Source organism: Parasteatoda tepidariorum, chromosome 10 (genome assembly GCF_982258835.1).
Source record: "Parasteatoda tepidariorum strain Cologne lab strain chromosome 10, Ptep-v5.0, whole genome shotgun sequence".
NCBI classification, from domain to species: domain Eukaryota; kingdom Metazoa; phylum Arthropoda; class Arachnida; order Araneae; family Theridiidae; genus Parasteatoda; species Parasteatoda tepidariorum.
The window spans coordinates 99,426,382-99,447,740 of NC_141764.1; the positions used below are offsets into that span (position 1 = coordinate 99,426,382).

General features: G+C 31.8%; 1 protein-coding gene across 1 annotated transcript in view; it reads left to right on the forward strand.

Annotated features, from left to right (window-relative positions):
- The first annotated feature begins 818 nt into the window (after positions 1-818).
- The window catches only part of LOC107456453 (procathepsin L-like), a 40,555-nt gene continuing 20,014 nt past the window's right edge, over positions 819-21,359 (forward strand). Inside the window, exons 1-4 of the mRNA XM_087153495.1 lie at positions 819-991; positions 3,715-3,864; positions 9,640-9,807; positions 19,757-19,880. Of these exons, the coding sequence (XP_087009621.1) occupies positions 896-991; positions 3,715-3,864; positions 9,640-9,807; positions 19,757-19,880 (538 nt within the window). The 5' untranslated portion in view covers positions 819-895. The remainder of the gene's footprint in view (positions 992-3,714; positions 3,865-9,639; positions 9,808-19,756; positions 19,881-21,359) is intronic.

Below are 21,359 nucleotides of genomic sequence, written 5' to 3' on the forward strand. Positions count from 1 at the left end.
AGCTCACCAAGAGCTATAAAAAAATTAGTTATTGCATGCTGGCCTGCGTTACTTCTCAATCTTTTTTTCATAAACTAAGTGTCAGCTACGCATTATTTTTATCAGTTTATTATTAGTTTTTAATGATGTATTTACTGTTATTTATTTTATATAATATTTTCAGCAGCAGTTAATTTTTTACGAAATCATTTCATGTTACTATGAATCAAAGCGACTATTTCAAAATTGAACTAAAAAATTTATTTTTATTCACTCACAACTTACAGATTTTTTTTTTATGATGTTAAAAAACTTACTTTTCTGACAAAACTGGTATATAATGAATAAAAAAAAAGTATATTTTCTCTGTAAAATTTATAGATAAGGCATTATCTATGATCAAACCAGCTTTAAAATTATGGGCTAAATTATATTTAACTGTTTTGAAATTTAGCGAAATATTCTGTTTTATATTTTAAATTGTATTTTATGATGTTTAAAAAAAAAGATAAATTAGCAACAACTTTATATATACTCTACTCACTCTTAAGCTGGTTTAAAATTCGCAACGAATATCATTACATGGAAAAAGTTAATTACTAGTTATAAATTGCACGAATCGATTTCGCAAGCTCTACTTTTTTTTAAAAAATTAACGTTAAAAATAAGCAGATAAAAGTTTTTCTTTTCTTTGTGATTGAACTTAATCCAGTTTTGCATTCAACTGTAATTGATTACGAAAGAATCCATTATTTACTCGTAACAATCGTTATAGACACATTTATCTAAGAATTCAAAAAGCTTAAATTAGCAGTAAAATATTATGTTTAATGCATAGTATATAAACTCTAGATTTTGACTTCGTTGTAGCAATAATTTGTTGAATAAAACTAACTGATTTCTGAATTTACATAACATGAATCAATTTTTTGTGAAATTTTTAATATTTTTGTCGATTCTAAATATTATTGTTAGCGATTCCAGGTTTAAAGACATGTGGGACAAATATAAGGTAATGTATCTATACCATTATCTGATGCTCAAAATATTTACATAGTAGGTACTTCTCGTAAATAATGATTATTGTATAAAAAAATTACCAAATTTTTTTCTTGCTTCTTCAAAAATGTAACTAATTGATCACCCTGTGGGGTCGTGAACGAATTCAGGAGAGCTCTGACTTATTAAAGTATCAGTTTAATCAATCAAGAATAGTCTCTGAGAGGCTTCATCTTTCAATAAATTAAAAATATGAAGGGGAGTCGGAAGGCCAAAAAACAATAATGCTTAAGCTGGCCTTTTTCGATGTACCTTTTCTAAGAAATTACTCATATAGCTATGAAATATTTGGGGGATATTTGAGATTTCTGCAGTTGTATGATGTGATAATGTTTTAGAGTTAACAGGAGTACTTTTCGAGTTGTGAAAAGTTTCTGATGAAACTTTTTAAAAAATTAAACGTTCTCAGTTCATAATTTTTAAACAAATTTCTACCAATCATATGTATTAACAGTTACCACAATGCAAACAGGTATATGTAAATATTCTGTGGGAAAAAAAACAAGCAATATTTTGTTTAGATGTTGAGAAAAGGTACATCAAAAAAGGTCAGTTTTATCATTATAAGTATAAGGCCTACCGATTCCCCCCTAAAAAAAATTTCTTTTTTTTTTTTCAATTCAATACTTTTTTAAAATTCATATAAGTACAAACGAAGCGTTTCTTCTTTTCTGGATAAGTTTTCCGTTCACCACATAATACAATAGAAACCGCTTCAGATTTTTTTGAGGGGGTGGGGAAGGTATATTCTTACACGGTAAAACTTTTTAAGAGAGTATTTTATTTTTAAAAAATGAGAAATGTATTTTAAATTTGTGACTTATACATACCCTCCAACTTATGAATATTTTGAAAATAATTCTTTCTAGTGGTAGCGAACCAAAGTAGACATTTTTAAAGCAAATGGATCTCTCATAAAACTTTTATCAGAACTTAAGAATCTAGCCATATGGCCTGCACTTTTATAAGTAATAGTGGACAAGTTACGCTAAAATAAATTTTTTTTAAATATTAAGACATTAATTTTGCTTCCGTCTGAAAAGAAGATTTCTGAAACTACGGAAATTCCGTAGCAGTTAGTTATAAAACTCGTGTAACCTGATGACCCTTTATAGTAGTTCTATTTTATTTATTTGTGCAGGATTTTTGGAGTAAAATCCATCAATTTAATAGCTTTGCTTTACTACGCACTTATTAATATTTTATAATAGACTAGGGGCTTTGCTCGCTGCCAGTGATCCACCCCTATTATTGCTTCACAATCATATTTTTTTTCTTACGATAAGCAGATTTATAAATCAAAATAATGTATCTAAAAGATAGAAATATATTTAATTCTGTTAAAACGGATTTGGTTTCACAGATTCAATTCTCAATACCATACCAATAAACTTAATCGTTTTGCTTGGTTATTGCTGAAACTTCATCTACATTCATATTTTTTAAAATCTTGTTTAAATTCAGGCAACTATGAGAACTGGTAAACTGTTTTTCATCAAAGAATTTTATTTTTGCGAACTCAATTTTTTATAACACTTCAAAAAAAAAAAAGAGTTTATTTTTTAATACTTCATCCTATTTATTGGAGTTTTCAATTCTAGTTTCCGAACATCAAAGAACAATTTGATAATGTGTTTAAATTTTTTTTAAATGATCGGACACGTGACCCACGTTACCGTTTTTTCTTTCTTTTTTCTAGGAAATGCGAATTCTTTCTTAATATCCGTGACGCAACAACGACCTTAAAGCCTTAACAGTAACAAGTTAGTTAACAACTACTTTTTTCATCTAAAATGCACCCATTATGCTCCAAAACCGATGCTTTCAACGTCTCGTAATATTTATTACACAAAAACACCACCCCCAGAACGTACACATTATTTTACACTGGTCCAAAATTTTCGGGTAACTGAATTTGATTATCAAAAGTTTCATTACAGTTCAAGTTTATTAAAACAAGAGTTTTACGGTCAGCGGACATTATTTTACGGTTTTCAATAGAATGGAAAATTTCATGTAATTTGTTATCATTTTGTGTATTCCATGTGATCTTTATGAACTGATGATTTACAAATTTCCTTGATGTTCAATGAATGTTTGAAAGTATTCATCAGTATGATTACAATTATTTTAAATTTATTTTGGAACAAATACATTTTAAGTTGCATTATTGGTTCAAAAACTCAAACTGTGAAGTTCCATTTAAAAACGTTACCATCAACTCTTAAATTTTTCATAAACCTACTCAGAAAAATCAGGGAAATTTTTAATTTTAAAAATGATCCCTGATGTACCGTTTAACCTTAATTTCAGAAAAGCAAAATTATGAATAGTTTTTTTAATAATTTAGAATTTTTGAAAAGGGGACGCATATTTTCTAAAGAGACCAATGGACCTTGAGCCATAAAAAACCAACATTCAATCCATCAATATATAGAGACCACTATTAAAAGTGCTACTACTAGCCATTGTCCCGCAACAAAATTTCTTAATTCTGTCCTAGATTTATTTTGCGCCAGACATAGTATACAGCATGTTTGATGCGGTATAGGCGATTCTCCTGCTATTTAATTCTACATTGAATACTTGATATTTTTTTAAAAATTCAAATTTATTGAGAGATATTGTTTATAGAAATTCTGATTAAAATATGATTTATGGTAATTGGATTTTTAGACAGAATTTGATAAGAGTTATGATCCTGACGAAGAGAACTTTCGAAGAGAAATATGGGAACGGAAACATCTACATATAAGGGAACACAATAATGATTTCGAAAAAGGTGTTCACCGCTACAGTAAATCTCACAACCACATGTCTGACATGGTAAGCATGTTCTTTACACATATGTTAATAGATGCTACAGTTATGGTAAAGCTGGGCGATATGTTGTGAAATATTGATGTTTTTTTTTTAATTATCGCTTTCACGATATTTTAAATGCATTCTCTCGATATATTGTGGACACGACACATATCTACAATGACTATATCGTGATCCAGTAAGTAAATCCTCCTCCTATTTGCCAAAAGTTCTAGAACAGAAGAACTTACATGAACTATTATCCAACTTACATGAAGCCGGGGGCCGCAATTAAAAACACCAGTCAAATGGTAGGCAGTAACTTTATCAAAATCTTATATAGGAATCTTTAATGTTTGAAGGAACATTAAATATTACTGTCAGACTTTTATCAAGTTGTACAAAACAAAAGTATTGAATTACAAATTAAAATAATAAGTGGATTTTTACCCGAGAAATTTTTTTTTTGCACCGTCGGCATGTTAAATTTCACAGAAACGAAGAAATAAGGTCATTTTTTAACGAAAGAAAAGTACTTTAAACTCATAAAGATTTTATACGAGAATCGCTAAAAAAAATGACAACTAATATATTTTAGTTCACGAGCCGGACGTGGCCCGCGGATCGCCAGTTGGTAACCACTGTTCTAGAACATATGTGCTGAGCTCTGCTTTTCTAGATGCTATTTCACTTGGTGGAATTGACAATAAGCTATTTTAAGCTAAGACCGTCAAGTAGTCAATTCTCTTAAGTGACACATTCTAAATTCTTTCACTCTTATGTTTACAAAAAGACCAAACACAAGTTGCCAGGTACACAAAACAAAAAAATATCACGGTTACAATGAAATACATAGACAAATAAATTTACGTTAATTAAAAGAAGTAGACGAGAAAGATTTATATTTCAACTATTTCGATACGACTCTGTAGTTAGTTAACGTTAATTAACATTAATTAACGTTAACTAACTACAGAGTCGTTAGTTACGTTAATTAAAAGAAGTAGACGAGAAAGATTTATATTTCAACTAATTCGATACGACTCCGCAGTTAGTTAACGTTAATTAACATTAACTAACTACAGAATCGTTACTAGTTAGTTAACGTTAATTAACATTAACTAACTACAGAATCGTTACTAGTTAGTTAACGTTAACTAACTACAGAGTCGTTACTAGTTAGTTAACGTTAACTAACTACAGAGTCGTTAGTTACGTTAATTAAAAGAAGTAGACGAGAAAGATTTATATTTCAACTATTTCGATACGACTCTGTAGTTAATTAACGTTAACTAACTACAGAGTCGTTACTAGTTAGTTAACGTTAACTAACTACAGAGTCGTTACTAGTTAGTTAACGTTAACTAACTAACTTCTTTTTCGCCGGTGGCAACGTTTGCTTTGTTTTGTTTACGTTACTATTTCTCTTACACGGCGAATCGACAAATGATTGCCGCTAAAAATGTCACATGCCAAATCTAGCTAAGGTGGCTCAACAAATTGGCTAGTTTCAAATAGCGCTTTTAAAAACGGAAACTGAAATAACCAGAGAGCATCAGCTGCGGCAATCTCATACTATTAAGCTAGGCAGAAGTGAGTAGTCTTTGTCGAAAGATCTCTATTTTAGTATTTTGTCGAAAGCGCTTTTTTTCACGAATTTATATCTTACGAATTTATTTGACGTTTTTTGATTTATATCACGAATTATACTATAGCACGTTTCTAATAGGTTTAACGAATTACATGTCATTTATTTGAATTCAAATTTATTTTATTGACTTAGTATTTACTAAAAAGATGTAATTTTTTTTTTTAAATTTTTTTATGTGGATTTGAATAATTGTTTTGAATTCTTAGAATTTTGTGCATTTGCAATGTACCGAAGTTAGTAGCGAGCGAAGTGATCCTGGTTTGCGAAGCAAACCCTATTAGATTGCGTAGCGATTTTCGGGGGTTGGCGAGCGTTAGCGAGCAGGGGGTGCAGCCCTTAGGAAAATTTGCCATAGAGGAGCCTATGGTAATCTATGGCAACCTATGGCTACCATAGAAATTTGTATGGCAAGATACCATACGCCTATGGTTACCATAGAGATTTGTATGGCAAAACCCCATAAGCCTATGGCTACCATAGAAATTTGTATGGCAAGATACCATAGCCCAATGGTAACCATAGAGACCTGTATGGCATTTATACGGCACGTCACCATTCTCCTATGGCAACCATAGAAATTTGTATGGCAGTATACCATAGGGCAATGGTAACCATAAACATTTCTATGGCAGTATACCATACGCCAATGGAAACCATAAGGATTAGTATGGCACATCACCATTGGCCTATGGCAACCATAGAAATTTGTATGGCAGTATACCATAGGCCAATGGTAGCCATCAAGATTTGTATGGCAGTATACCATAGGGAAAAGCTGATCTAGATCCCCACCAACGAAACAACAACTCCTATGGAGTCCTCGAAAACATCTTCTAAAAGAAATAAATATCCATTTTTTTCACTCCGAAGTTAATTAAATTCAACTTGTAATCCCACAAGGCATTCCAGGTGAGTCTTTTCCTGCCTCCAGGTGGCTAATTTTCTCATTTTTGAGTGTTTGAAGTTCGATGTTCCATTGATTTAGGCTTAGAGTATCAGACCGCCATATTAACGTGTCATCCACTACAAGTGGAATCTTTCACTAACTTTGGCTACTTTAAAATTTTTTCGATCTCATTCTCGGTCAAAAACATTTTGTTGCAAACGTCTATGTGATTATCTATCTGAATTTATTAAGTTTCTAATTTCCGGTGGTCTGGTACTTTTATTATTTGTATCTTTTCAAAATATGTCGCGATTGGGTATAAGTTTTCGCTATGTTAAATTTTGCCGTTTGTTAACGCTGACTTTGTACACTTTATAAAGGGATGAAAATATAAGAAAGATAATTGGTTTGCAAAAGCATGAATAAAAGTAAAAATATTGAAAAAATAACGGGCTGGCAAAAGCATAAATAAAATAAAATAAGCATATAAAGAGATAAATTTAAAAAAATAACAGCAGACGATAAAATTAGAACACCAGTTGATTTTTTAGAATTAGTTTTGTGTGGAATTTAGGTTCTCATATATCCCGTTACGGGCACTTTATCTAGTTTGTTTTATAATATTTTATCTATCCCGCTACGGGTTTTTCTTGTTGTTTTATGATCTTTTCCCTATCCCGTAACGGGTACTTTATATTTGTTACTGTATGTGTTGTGGTGTGAAATAAACGTTTTTTTAATAAAACATAGAACTGTTTCCTAATATAGCTTGATACGTTACAACTTTAATTAATATCTTGCAGTTTATATTTTTATCTAAAATTTTTATATTTCTTTTTCCCAACTGTTTTTGATTAAACGACATCTTGCTTTTTATTTTATCCCCTCCCTCTGATTTTATATAAATTTTTAAAGTCACATCACTTTTCCATTATTAATGGTGTTCTATTCCCCATAGCAATTTGTAATCTCATGATGAAAAACGCAGTTAAGTGCTTATCATTAAGCCAGATCCATCATTTCTTTAATAATTAAAATTTTTTAATTCTTTTAACTTCTTCGGTGACAATTTCATTTTATTGCTGTCATATATCAATATCAAAGTCAGTGTTTACATTCTCATTAGTTTTTGATTTTAATTCCACTTGGGTTCTTGCAATGCTTTTTTACATTATCTTACATATGTTAGGGCTTTATATTTCTATTTGGTGTTTAATTTTTGCTTGCCATTAAATTGTTTATTTATCATGTCTCTGTGTTTTACTATCTTACAACTAATATTTCTTAAGTATCCACATAAATTTGTACAATGTTCTGTTGCATATTTATACTTAACTTGGGGTCATCACTTAACTAGATTTGCTGGATTACTGTTTGACAATTTTTTTGCTTCAATATCATCAACGGGACAGTCCCTGGCCAAATCATTTGTTGCTGTTACTAAAAATGCTTTTTAACAATTTAATCTTTCCTTAAGCTTACAACTTTTTCGTCATAGCGATTCCCTATACCTAATTAATTTTTATTTACTATCCCAACCAAGTGTCAATTTGTCAATAGCAATTACTAATTTAACTCCTGTCTTAAACAAGTTTTGTATTTACCAATGTTTCTATACTGCGTTCTCTTTTCTAACTGTGCTTAACGCAACTCAACATAAATTTTTTGAGTTTTATGTCCCTCTCTAATAGGGGATAAACTAATTTATCCTGTTTTTTATTCTTAGCTTTTCATAGTCTAATACCATCTTTTTTATGGATAAAATTTTGTTCACATGCCACCACTGGTTGCACCGTTACATATTCGGCTTTTGTCCCGTTTGATCTATTTTAAACTAATTTCGCTTCGACCACCGGCCCCACTCTTTATCTTTTGAGTTTTAATAGTATTTTATTGTTTCAGTAGTCTGTTTAATTTTTAGTTTAGTATCACATATCAAAATTTAAAGAATTTTCATACTCGCTCCGACCATCGGACCGTTATTTTGCTTCGCGTTCTTTTAGGTTCCTCTAATATCTGAGGCTTATCTAACTAATTATGATACCAATCAATCAAATTAACGTTTTTTATACTCGCTCTGACCTCCGGACCCACTTTCTATTTTCTTGTTTTTACAGCTTTAACAAATATTAGTTGCCTGTACTCAATATATTTTGTTCCTAATCAACATAACCAATATTTTTCCTACTCGCTCCGTCCACAGGACCCATTTTCTAGCGGTTAGTACTAACTGTTTGAAATTTATTTGAATAAGAACCGCATACAAAAAGGATTCTGCAAGTAAAACAGGAGAAGTTTATCAAAGAAATTTAAAAAAAAGCTTTCTGGATATATATTTATTCTACAATTATTAAGTTTTGCATTTTTAATATCCATTGCGAAAGATTCTTGTAAGTAATTATTTTTTGACGTATGGTAAAATATCAACGAGAAATGTTGCCATAGCTGTATGGCAAAGGTATACCATAACCTATGGAAAAATATTTCTTCATAAGTTCTTAGTTTTATGGCTAGTTTTATGGCATACTTCTTAGTTTTATGGCAAAAATTTGCCATATAAAAAAATGCCATAGGATATTCCTGTGGGGTTTTGCCTATGGCAAAATTTTGCCATACACTTTTGCCATACACTTATGGCAAAACTTTGCCATACAAAAAAATGCCATAGGATATTCCTATGGGGTTTTGCCTATGGCAAAATTTTGCCATTCAAAAAAATGCCATAGAATATTCCTATGGGGTTTTGCCTATGGCAAAAATTTGCCATACATGTATGGCAAAATTCTGCCATACGTATATGGCAAAATTTTTGCCATAGGCAAAACCCCATAGGAATATCCTATGGCATTTTTTTATGGCAAACCTATGGCAAATTTTCCTAAGGGAGCCCACTAGTTATTATATAATATAATAAATATTATATATTTATATAATATATCGTCTCATTTTAGCCATTGATACACTAACGTAAACAAGTGCAAACCGGTTTCAGTCACATAAAAACAATAAAGCTGTATAGTATCATCTGAAAATTAAGATTTTACATAGAATCTTAAGAGTGCGTTTAATAATTTGGCCAGGAGAGTAACTTAGAAGAGTATAAACTTATGTAGAGAAACTTTAATACGTCATTTTACTGATAATGATTAGAGGGGGCTAACGTAATAGATTACACGTGTGGGGTATTGTGATCTTCTTCTTCGTAAAGTACCCTATTTTATTGTTTAATGATAATGTGTATTGAAATGAGCGTTTGTTGCAGACAGAGGGAGAGCTTAAACGTCACCATCAATGTGCATTCATGTCTATGGAGAAAAAGGATAGCGGTTACGTTGAATTTAAGAGCGATTGTAACGGAAAATGTAAACGAAATATTCCAAAAAAACATGATTGGAGAAAAAAGAATATAATTACACCTGTAAAAAGCCAAGTGAGTAACAGTATTTATTTCATAATATTTAATTTTTTATAACAACGATTCCCAAAAGGTGTTTAATGGAACCTTAGGGTTCCGCGGAGAAGTCACAGGGGGGTGCGTAAGTCTCTATTTTTAATCAGTAATGATTTTTTTAAACCTGTAATAGGCTTGTATCCAACCAGTAATTCATTATTTATTTAATATTAAGATTTGTATGAAATTATTTAGGTAAAATTAATATCGGAAATTTAAAAAAAAATATTTTTTTTCCATTAACGATAGATTGCTAAAAGATACGCATTTATAAATTAGTGCATCAGTATTTTTCATCGAAGTTTGAAATTCCAAAATAAAATAATCAAATTCAAGAATAAAGAAATATTTTTCTTTGATAACCTTTTTTACAATTTATAAGTTCTTTTTCAAAAATTACAATTCAGCTTATTTTACACAATTTCAACTTAAATGGCAAAAATTGCTAGACCTAATATATACAGAAGAAACTCTCTGCAGACTTAAGAATTCAACTGCCTAACACAAAACATTAAGGCTTGTTAATGAAACAATGAAAACATTTCATTTACATTAAAAGTTTCTGAATTCATTTGAAATTTTTTTTCTCGTTTGCATATTTACACTGACTAATGAACGTTTCTTAAAAGTCAGGGTTCCACCAAAACAAGTTCGATCGTTTAGGGTTCCATGGCTGAAAAAAATACGGTTGAAGAAATGTATTTCTCACCTACAAAAGAAATGAAACAATCAATTCGCATAGAAAACAAGCTTGATAGTGAAGAGGGCTAGTTATAAAAATTTCCACTAACATCATCGTTTATGGAATTTTTTCTTCCCTCCTATCAATTTTTGCTTTAAAAATTTATGAGAATTGAAGAAAACTTAAAACAAGGTAAGTAGAACTTACCTTGTTCTCCTCCAGGACTACCACAGGTATCCGGTAATAAATATTAATTTGTTTTACTGCATAAAGGACTCTAGCATGTTTAAGACAAGCACTTTTAATAACTAAATTAGATAACACAAACAAAAAGAAAACACAATTAAGCTTCAATTATTTTACGGAGAAGATGCTTGATCGACATTATCGAGATCTTGATATCAACTGTCCTGCTGCGCCGGACAACTATAGACGGAATTCTCGACACCTCCTTTCGTTTCTGCCAAGTCTTTAACTTTATCAAGGGTAATTGCGGCACTGAGTAAAAAACACTGAAAATTTGAGGAGTAAAAAATCGATACCAAAATATATCACTCATGGGCACAACTCAAAAAACACAGGTGTAAATATAAAAATACACATTCTTTCAGCAGCAATACTAGCACAACTCATAATTGAACTTGAAGGTAATCCTCGTTTAAGCAAACTGAAACATTTCTTATGCATTTTGTTTAGCAATGAAAACTTTAAACCCACTTATCTCACAACTTGATTTTTTTTTTTAATTGCGCCGCTATCAGTCCATGAGCGATATATACCAAACATGATTACATGTGAACTTTTCAAACTAAAATGTTTAATTAAATTACTCGCTAATGTAGAATATCACACCTTTAGAGTAACTCCCCTTTGGAAAATTTGCCATAGAGAAGCCTATGGTAATCTATGGCTACCCAAGAAATTTGTATGACAAGATACCATACGCCTATGGTTACCATAGAGATTTGCATGGCACAACCCCATAAGCCTATGGCTACCATGGAAATTTGTATGGCAAGATACCATACTCCTATGGTTACCATAGAAATTTGTATGGCAAAACCCCATAAGCCTATGGCTACCATAGAAATTTGTATGGCAAGATACCATAGACCAGTAGTAACCATAGAAATTTATATGGCAGTATACCATAGAGAAAAGCTGATCTAGCTCCCCACCAAAGAAACAACATCTCTTATGGAGTCCTCAAAAACATCTTCTAACAGAAATAAATATTCATTTTTTCACCCCGAAGTTAATTAAATTCAGCATGTAATCCCATAAGGCATTCCTGCCCTTAGGAAAATTTGCCATAGAGAAGCCTATGGTAATCTATGGCAACCATAAATAGTTGTATGGCAAGATACCATACGCCTATGGTTACCTAGAGATTTGTATGGCAGGATACCATAGGTCAATGGCAATCATAGAAAATTGTATGGCAGTATACCATAGGCCAATGGTAACCATAAAGATTTGTATGGCATTTATATGGCAAGACACCATAAACCTATGGTAACCATAGATATCTGTATATTATTTATGTGGCAAGACAATTCCTTATGGAAATGTTCCCTAGAGATATGTATTGGAACTCACCATACCTTTATGGTAAACTTAATGTAAAATACCTACGGGAAAGTAACATATACACATATATGGCAAACTTATGGAACACACCATGTACCATACAATGTATGGTAATCACATTGCAATGCATCATAAATGTACGGGGAACAGACTGTGATTCAAAACTACTAATATTGAAGAATATAGTTATTTCTTCTTCTTCAGGAGCTCAACAGCACGCCTTCTCCAGCTCCCTCTGTCCATGGCAACTCCCCTCCAGTTCTTAAGTTTTAGGACTTTGAGGTCGTTTTCGGTGTCGTTGAGCCATCGAGTAGGTGGTCTACCTCTAGAGCGGGACCCCTGAGGGTTCTTGAAGGTGGCAATTTTTACAGGGCTATCTTCAGAGCCTCTCCATATATGGCATCTTAGTCGGTTGCTTCGGATTATCTGCATAATTTGAGGATTTTTATAGAGCCCATAAAGTTCAAAGTTGTACCGCCAACATCCCCCCTCTGGTATGGTACCAAAGATAGTTCTAAGTATCTTTCTTTCAAACGTTTCTATCGGGCGTTGGACGTCAAGGTTTCAAGTCCAGGTTTCGTTTCCGTATAGTAAGACAGGCAGAATGAGTGCCTTATATAATTTTAGTTTTGTTTTTCGGCTAATAAAATTCGATCTTAATTGACTTTTTAGTCCAAAAAAACATTTGTTGGCCATATTGATTCTATTGTCAATTTTAGATTTTAGTTTGTTTTGGTCATTGATAATTGTACCAAGATACTTAAATTTTTTAACCTTTTCAAAGGAATATCCGTTTATCTGCAAAGGTTCACTATAATTTACAGTTGAGCTTGAAAACTCCATGAATTTGGTCTTGTCTTCGTTAAGAATATTGTTACACTATTGAAAATATTGCTACACCATTGAAGAATATTGTTTATCGTAATGTATATAAGTGTGGTTTAAAACTAAATTGTTAACGAATAAAATATGGGCAAAAGATGTGATCTCTGTCGAAAGGGAACTTACTTAATTTTAACATTATGTTTGTAGAATTCCTCATGCTTAATTTTTTTTTTTTGGCCCGGCATCCTTAAGAAAATTTACCCTACAAGAATGATAAATCTATAACTTTCCTGGAGTCATATTTTGCCTGGTTTTTGCATTTATAACTTTTTCTAAATCAATTTCTAAACAGTAAGAAAAAGCTCAACTTTAAATAATTAAATTCAAAAGTTTAAGGAAAATATTATGTCTGCTGGTTAATATATTGTTTTGTAGCTTATGTTTGGTTTTATTTCAACTCCTTTTTAAATAACAACATTTTAAGGAAAGCATATTGTAGTTTTTCTTTTTTTTCAAATTAAGCGTTCATTTTTCAACTTTTTTCCAAGTTCATAAGGTCCCCTAAATAGTTCATTTTGTAACGCGGCTTTGAAATCCCAGAAAAATACCTACACAATTAGTCAAATCAAAACATTGTAATAGGCCAAATTTCTTTTGAACATTGGTTTGGTTACACAAAACTGTATAAAAATGTGTAAACTAAAAATAATAACTTTGAAAAATCAAAAGCCTATTTTTTATGAACACAATATTTTTCTACAACTAAATTCTATAAGTAAACTGATGTTAATGTTAATTAAGAAAAGATGAATTTTAAAATAATTAAAAAAAACATTTAAACAAAAACATTAATTTTATTTTCAAATCTCATACATATTAAATGCCAGGTTACATCAAAAATAAATATGAAGTAAAATAAGAATCATATATGAAAATAACAATTTATAGAAGTATCAGATTAATTTTTTTCAAAAAAAATCAGAACACATGAAGAAGACGAAAATTACATGAAAGAGATTAGTCAACTGTGGTAAAACTTCAGAAGACCACATTACAATACTTGTAGCTCAATTTGCTTAAAGTAAAAAATAAGCATTTGATCAATGAATTTATCAACATAAAAAGTTGTAAAAATGTTTGAGTTTATTTGTCATAGAATGAATGAATTCCTAAAAAAGTTTAAACAATAAAAGCCATATATAATTAGTAGATAGTCCCTAAATTTAAACTATCAAATCTCTGATAAAATTTTGAATGGTATAAAATACCTTTCCACAAAAATCTTTCGAATACTGAGATACGTTTAAATCAAGAATATCGGGGGTACCAAAAATAGTTAAACTTTGAGGTTGTGAACCATTGGCTACTAAATAAAAATCTCCCATACATAATTTAAATACGTTTTGAATTTCTGTAGGCGAATTTGAAAAGACATTTGGACCAGTTCTTTGCAAATATTTGAACTGGTTATAATATCCCTTAGGAAAATTTGCCATAGAGGAGCCTATGGTAATCTATGGCAACCTATGGCTACCATAGAAATTTGTATGGCAAGATACCATACGCCTATGGTTACCATAGAGATTTGTATGGCAAAACCCCATAAGCCTATGGCTACCATAGAAATTTGTATGGCAAGATACCATAGCCCAATGGTAACCATAGAGACCTGTATGGCATTTATACGGCACGTCACCATTCTCCTATGGCAACCATAGAAATTTGTATGGCAGTATACCATAGGGCAATGGTAACCATAAACATTTCTATGGCAGTATACCATACGCCAATGGAAACCATAAGGATTAGTATGGCACATCACCATTGGCCTATGGCAACCATAGAAATTTGTATGGCAGTATACCATAGGCCAATGGTAGCCATCAAGATTTGTATGGCAGTATACCATAGGGAAAAGCTGATCTAGATCCCCACCAACGAAACAACAACTCCTATGGAGTCCTCGAAAACATCTTCTAAAAGAAATAAATATCCATTTTTTTCACTCCGAAGTTAATTAAATTCAACTTGTAATCCCACAAGGCATTCCAGGTGAGTCTTTTCCTGCCTCCAGGTGGCTAATTTTCTCATTTTTGAGTGTTTGAAGTTCGATGTTCCATTGATTTAGGCTTAGAGTATCAGACCGCCATATTAACGTGTCATCCACTACAAGTGGAATCTTTCACTAACTTTGGCTACTTTAAAATTTTTTCGATCTCATTCTCGGTCAAAAACATTTTGTTGCAAACGTCTATGTGATTATCTATCTGAATTTATTAAGTTTCTAATTTCCGGTGGTCTGGTACTTTTATTATTTGTATCTTTTCAAAATATGTCGCGATTGGGTATAAGTTTTCGCTATGTTAAATTTTGCCGTTTGTTAACGCTGACTTTGTACACTTTATAAAGGGATGAAAATATAAGAAAGATAATTGGTTTGCAAAAGCATGAATAAAAGTAAAAATATTGAAAAAATAACGGGCTGGCAAAAGCATAAATAAAATAAAATAAGCATATAAAGAGATAAATTTAAAAAAATAACAGCAGACGATAAAATTAGAACACCAGTTGATTTTTTAGAATTAGTTTTGTGTGGAATTTAGGTTCTCATATATCCCGTTACGGGCACTTTATCTAGTTTGTTTTATAATATTTTATCTATCCCGCTACGGGTTTTTCTTGTTGTTTTATGATCTTTTCCCTATCCCGTAACGGGTACTTTATATTTGTTACTGTATGTGTTGTGGTGTGAAATAAACGTTTTTTTAATAAAACATAGAACTGTTTCCTAATATAGCTTGATACGTTACAACTTTAATTAATATCTTGCAGTTTATATTTTTATCTAAAATTTTTATATTTCTTTTTCCCAACTGTTTTTGATTAAACGACATCTTGCTTTTTATTTTATCCCCTCCCTCTGATTTTATATAAATTTTTAAAGTCACATCACTTTTCCATTATTAATGGTGTTCTATTCCCCATAGCAATTTGTAATCTCATGATGAAAAACGCAGTTAAGTGCTTATCATTAAGCCAGATCCATCATTTCTTTAATAATTAAAATTTTTTAATTCTTTTAACTTCTTCGGTGACAATTTCATTTTATTGCTGTCATATATCAATATCAAAGTCAGTGTTTACATTCTCATTAGTTTTTGATTTTAATTCCACTTGGGTTCTTGCAATGCTTTTTTACATTATCTTACATATGTTAGGGCTTTATATTTCTATTTGGTGTTTAATTTTTGCTTGCCATTAAATTGTTTATTTATCATGTCTCTGTGTTTTACTATCTTACAACTAATATTTCTTAAGTATCCACATAAATTTGTACAATGTTCTGTTGCATATTTATACTTAACTTGGGGTCATCACTTAACTAGATTTGCTGGATTACTGTTTGACAATTTTTTTGCTTCAATATCATCAACGGGACAGTCCCTGGCCAAATCATTTGTTGCTGTTACTAAAAATGCTTTTTAACAATTTAATCTTTCCTTAAGCTTACAACTTTTTCGTCATAGCGATTCCCTATACCTAATTAATTTTTATTTACTATCCCAACCAAGTGTCAATTTGTCAATAGCAATTACTAATTTAACTCCTGTCTTAAACAAGTTTTGTATTTACCAATGTTTCTATACTGCGTTCTCTTTTCTAACTGTGCTTAACGCAACTCAACATAAATTTTTTGAGTTTTATGTCCCTCTCTAATAGGGGATAAACTAATTTATCCTGTTTTTTATTCTTAGCTTTTCATAGTCTAATACCATCTTTTTTATGGATAAAATTTTGTTCACATGCCACCACTGGTTGCACCGTTACATATTCGGCTTTTGTCCCGTTTGATCTATTTTAAACTAATTTCGCTTCGACCACCGGCCCCACTCTTTATCTTTTGAGTTTTAATAGTATTTTATTGTTTCAGTAGTCTGTTTAATTTTTAGTTTAGTATCACATATCAAAATTTAAAGAATTTTCATACTCGCTCCGACCATCGGACCGTTATTTTGCTTCGCGTTCTTTTAGGTTCCTCTAATATCTGAGGCTTATCTAACTAATTATGATACCAATCAATCAAATTAACGTTTTTTATACTCGCTCTGACCTCCGGACCCACTTTCTATTTTCTTGTTTTTACAGCTTTAACAAATATTAGTTGCCTGTACTCAATATATTTTGTTCCTAATCAACATAACCAATATTTTTCCTACTCGCTCCGTCCACAGGACCCATTTTCTAGCGGTTAGTACTAACTGTTTGAAATTTATTTGAATAAGAACCGCATACAAAAAGGATTCTGCAAGTAAAACAGGAGAAGTTTATCAAAGAAATTTAAAAAAAAGCTTTCTGGATATATATTTATTCTACAATTATTAAGTTTTGCATTTTTAATATCCATTGCGAAAGATTCTTGTAAGTAATTATTTTTTGACGTATGGTAAAATATCAACGAGAAATGTTGCCATAGCTGTATGGCAAAGGTATACCATAACCTATGGAAAAATATTTCTTCATAAGTTCTTAGTTTTATGGCTAGTTTTATGGCATACTTCTTAGTTTTATGGCAAAAATTTGCCATATAAAAAAATGCCATAGGATATTCCTGTGGGGTTTTGCCTATGGCAAAATTTTGCCATACACTTTTGCCATACACTTATGGCAAAACTTTGCCATACAAAAAAATGCCATAGGATATTCCTATGGGGTTTTGCCTATGGCAAAAATTTGCCATACATGTATGGCAAAATTCTGCCATACGTATATGGCAAAATTTTTGCCATAGGCAAAACCCCATAGGAATATCCTATGGCATTTTTTTATGGCAAACCTATGGCAAATTTTCCTAAGGGCTGTAGCACATCTTAGTTTATGGCAAAAATTTGCCATATAAGAAAATGCCATAGGATATCCCTATGGGGTTTTGCCTATGGCAAAATTTTGCCATACAAAAATATGCCATAGGATATTCCTATGGGGTTTTGCCTATGGTAAAGTTTTTCCATACGTGTTGGGCAAAATTTTGCCATACAAATAAATGCCATAGAATATTCTTATGGGGTTTTGCCTATGGCAAAAATTTGCCATACACTTTTGCCATACATGTATGGCAAAATTTTGCCATACGTATATGGCAAAAGTGTATGGCAAAACTTTTGCCATAGGCAAAACCCCATAGGAATATCCTATGGCATTTTTTTATGGCAAACCTATGGCAAATTTTCTTAAGGGATTTGCAAATTTGCTGTGGTACAGATTGTGTACCACGAACCAAATTAACTAAAATCCCATTACCCTGTTCAAAAACAAATGTTGATGATGCCCAAGGAGACCCCCAATCCTGCACATACTTGGGGAAAGTGGAGAAGGATATGGACATTAAATGTTAAGTACTCTGAACCATACAAATCTTTTAAAGATCGCACAAACTTACAAAGTGCATTTTTAGCATTTGATCTATCTAAACTAGACACATTTTCTTGTAACAAGATATTAAAAGAGTAGACTAATGGTAGCCAATGGTTCAAATATTTCTGTGGAAGGTGATCTTTCAAGAAAGACAAAGAAAAGTACAATAAGAATGATATCCATTCTGAAGCTTTTCCACATTTTCCTTTTTTCTAGTGCGCTCAACAGGTGGTTTTATTATCATTAGTTTTTCATTAATTTTAGCCATTTGTTGACCAAGATAAAACTGTTTAGTATGATTTGTGGAGTCAAACCATGCAAAAACCAACATTCTGACGACACCCAGCAAAACAGAATGTATATAATCGGGTGCCATTGAATATATAATATTATGGCCTATAGTAAAATTTTGCCATATGAAATAATGCCATAGGATATTACTATGGGGTTTTGCCTATGGTAAAATTTTGCCATACGTGTATGGCAAAAAAAATGCCATAGGATATTCCTATGGGGTTTTGCCATACGTATATGGCAAAATTTTACCATAGGCAAAACCCCATAGGAATATACTATGGCATTTCTTTATGGCAAATTTTCCTAAAGGTCATTCAAGAAAAAACTTACTTCTTACAATAGTCGCGATATTGGATTTTAAAAAGGCGTAAAGTCAAATTGCGATATTTGGTTTTAAACAAATCATGATATTGGATTATAAATAGGAATTGCGATGTACGATTTTTAAATCGCGTGAATACTTTTCACAACGCATAGCTTTTAATTCAGGTAAGTATACGAAAATCGATGTTTGAATAAAGAATCCAAATATTAGCAGATTCCGGTGCAAATCCAGACATTCAAAATGGCAAAAAGCAGCCAAAACAAAAGAATTAAATTGGCGAAAGAATAATTTAAGACTTAATCCTTCACGTAATTGACGAAAGAAAGCAAGTAAACGTCTCGTCAACGGATTTAGAAACAGCTTCAAAATTTTGTCGGATTATAAATTTTTGATTCGCGGAAGTCCACGAACCCAATGATGGTCTTGAGATAAGCTGGATTCTGCGATATTCGCGCAAAAATTGCTAGCCCTGTTTCTAGTGTTCAGTCACGAAAAAATAATGTGAAAAACTCGGAACTCCAGGGTACCCTTGAAATACAATCACCCCTGCGTTATGTAATTGTCTTTTTCCAGCAGTTTGTAACATTTTATGTCTCCTCAATAAATAAATAATTTAAGATTAAAATTTTTGCTTTATTTTTGTCGTTCGTAAAGCTCATACTATTTTTTTTTAAGCGACCACCAATTTGAGGGTTAGTTTTGCACTCCAAATTGAAGAATTTTTCCGCGAGTGTTTTTATTTTCCACAATTTTAAATTTGATCTTAAAATTAAGTACTACTTTTACTTTTTTTACAGGGTCATTGTGGATCTTGTTGGGCATTTGGAACAGTTGCAGCTCTCGAAGCTCACTTAGCTTTAAAAACTGGTAAATTGGTAGAGTTAAGCGAACAAGATGTTATGGACTGTTCCAGGAAATACGGTAATCTTTAATCACCGATCTGTTTAAGTTACTGGATTGCTGATACAAAACAACCATAGACTCATAATATAAGTAGACTGCTCTCGCAATGGTACTACTGCTCACTTTGAAACCAACATCTGTATGATTCAGCCACAGTGAGGAATGAATTTTTTTTTCCCTTTTGGACCTAGTGCTGTTTCATTTAATCCGCAACTTAATTAATTTTAATCGTTTAGTTCAGTCTTTCTCAAAGTGGGCGATAACGCCCCCTTGGTGGCGTTTGAAACCTAGAGGGGGGCGTTAAGGGGCCCAGAAAAAATGGGGGGCGTTGATGTGGGTTAGGGGGGCGATGTATAATTTGTAATTTTATTTACTTTATATAGTATTCTAAATTTCACTAAAATTAAAACCCACCTACTACACAACAACGAATAATTAGTTTATATTTCTACCCTGTATGATGTTATAAAAACTTAAAATACTTAACATAGATTTCGTAGGATAGCCTGCACACCGTACGCAATCAAGTTGTAACAAGTTTCTGCGGATAGATAAAGGAACATGATCGATGATAGTTAATAAAATTAGAGCAATTTTACCTTAATTACATTGCTCCAGAACGACGCGATGAAGCCTTCAAGACCATTTGAATAAAATGCATCTTGATAAGAAGGAGAAAAATGTAGCCTATTTTCAAGATCTAGAAAAGAAGCATAATGCTCAGCCAAGTCTATCGAAACTTTTTTCTATGGCTGCTAAGCAAGACGATGACGGACTTCGAGCAATACATATATACATACAATATCTCTCATACAATATCTCTCTGTTAATTGCTCAAACAGGTAAACCACATACCATCGGAGAAACGTTAATTTTGCCGGCGATAAAAAGAAGTTATAACTACTGTGCTCCATAAACCGGTGGCAGATATAATTCGAAAAATTCCTTTGAGCAATAGTTCTGTTCAAAGACGAATTGATGAAATGGCTGAAAACATTGAAAAGTCATTGTGCAATTATCTGAAGACTTGTAAATTTTCAATTCAGTTGGATGAGTCCACTTTACCAACTAATGAAGCATTGTTGTTGTCTTACGTGAGATTTATTAAAGATGAAAAAATATGTCAAGAACTTTTATTTGCTAGAAATTTAGAGACAGACACGGAAGGAGAAACCATATTTAAAACACTAGAAAAGTTTTGTGATGAAAAAGGAATTCCGTTGAAGAATATTATATCAGCTGATACAGATGGCGCTCCAGCTATGACGGGTTGTCAAAAAGGCTTCATATCGTACTTAAAAAAGAAAATTCCTGATGTGCTTGCTGTACATTGCGTTATACATCGACAGAAATTTAAGTGAACGGCTATTTCAATCATTGCGACATGTCATCAGAGCAGTCAATAAAATCCGAAACAACTCTTTAAATGACAGATTATTTAATCAGCTTTGTGTTGATAATGATGAAGATTTCAACAGATTGATCTTTCACACAGAA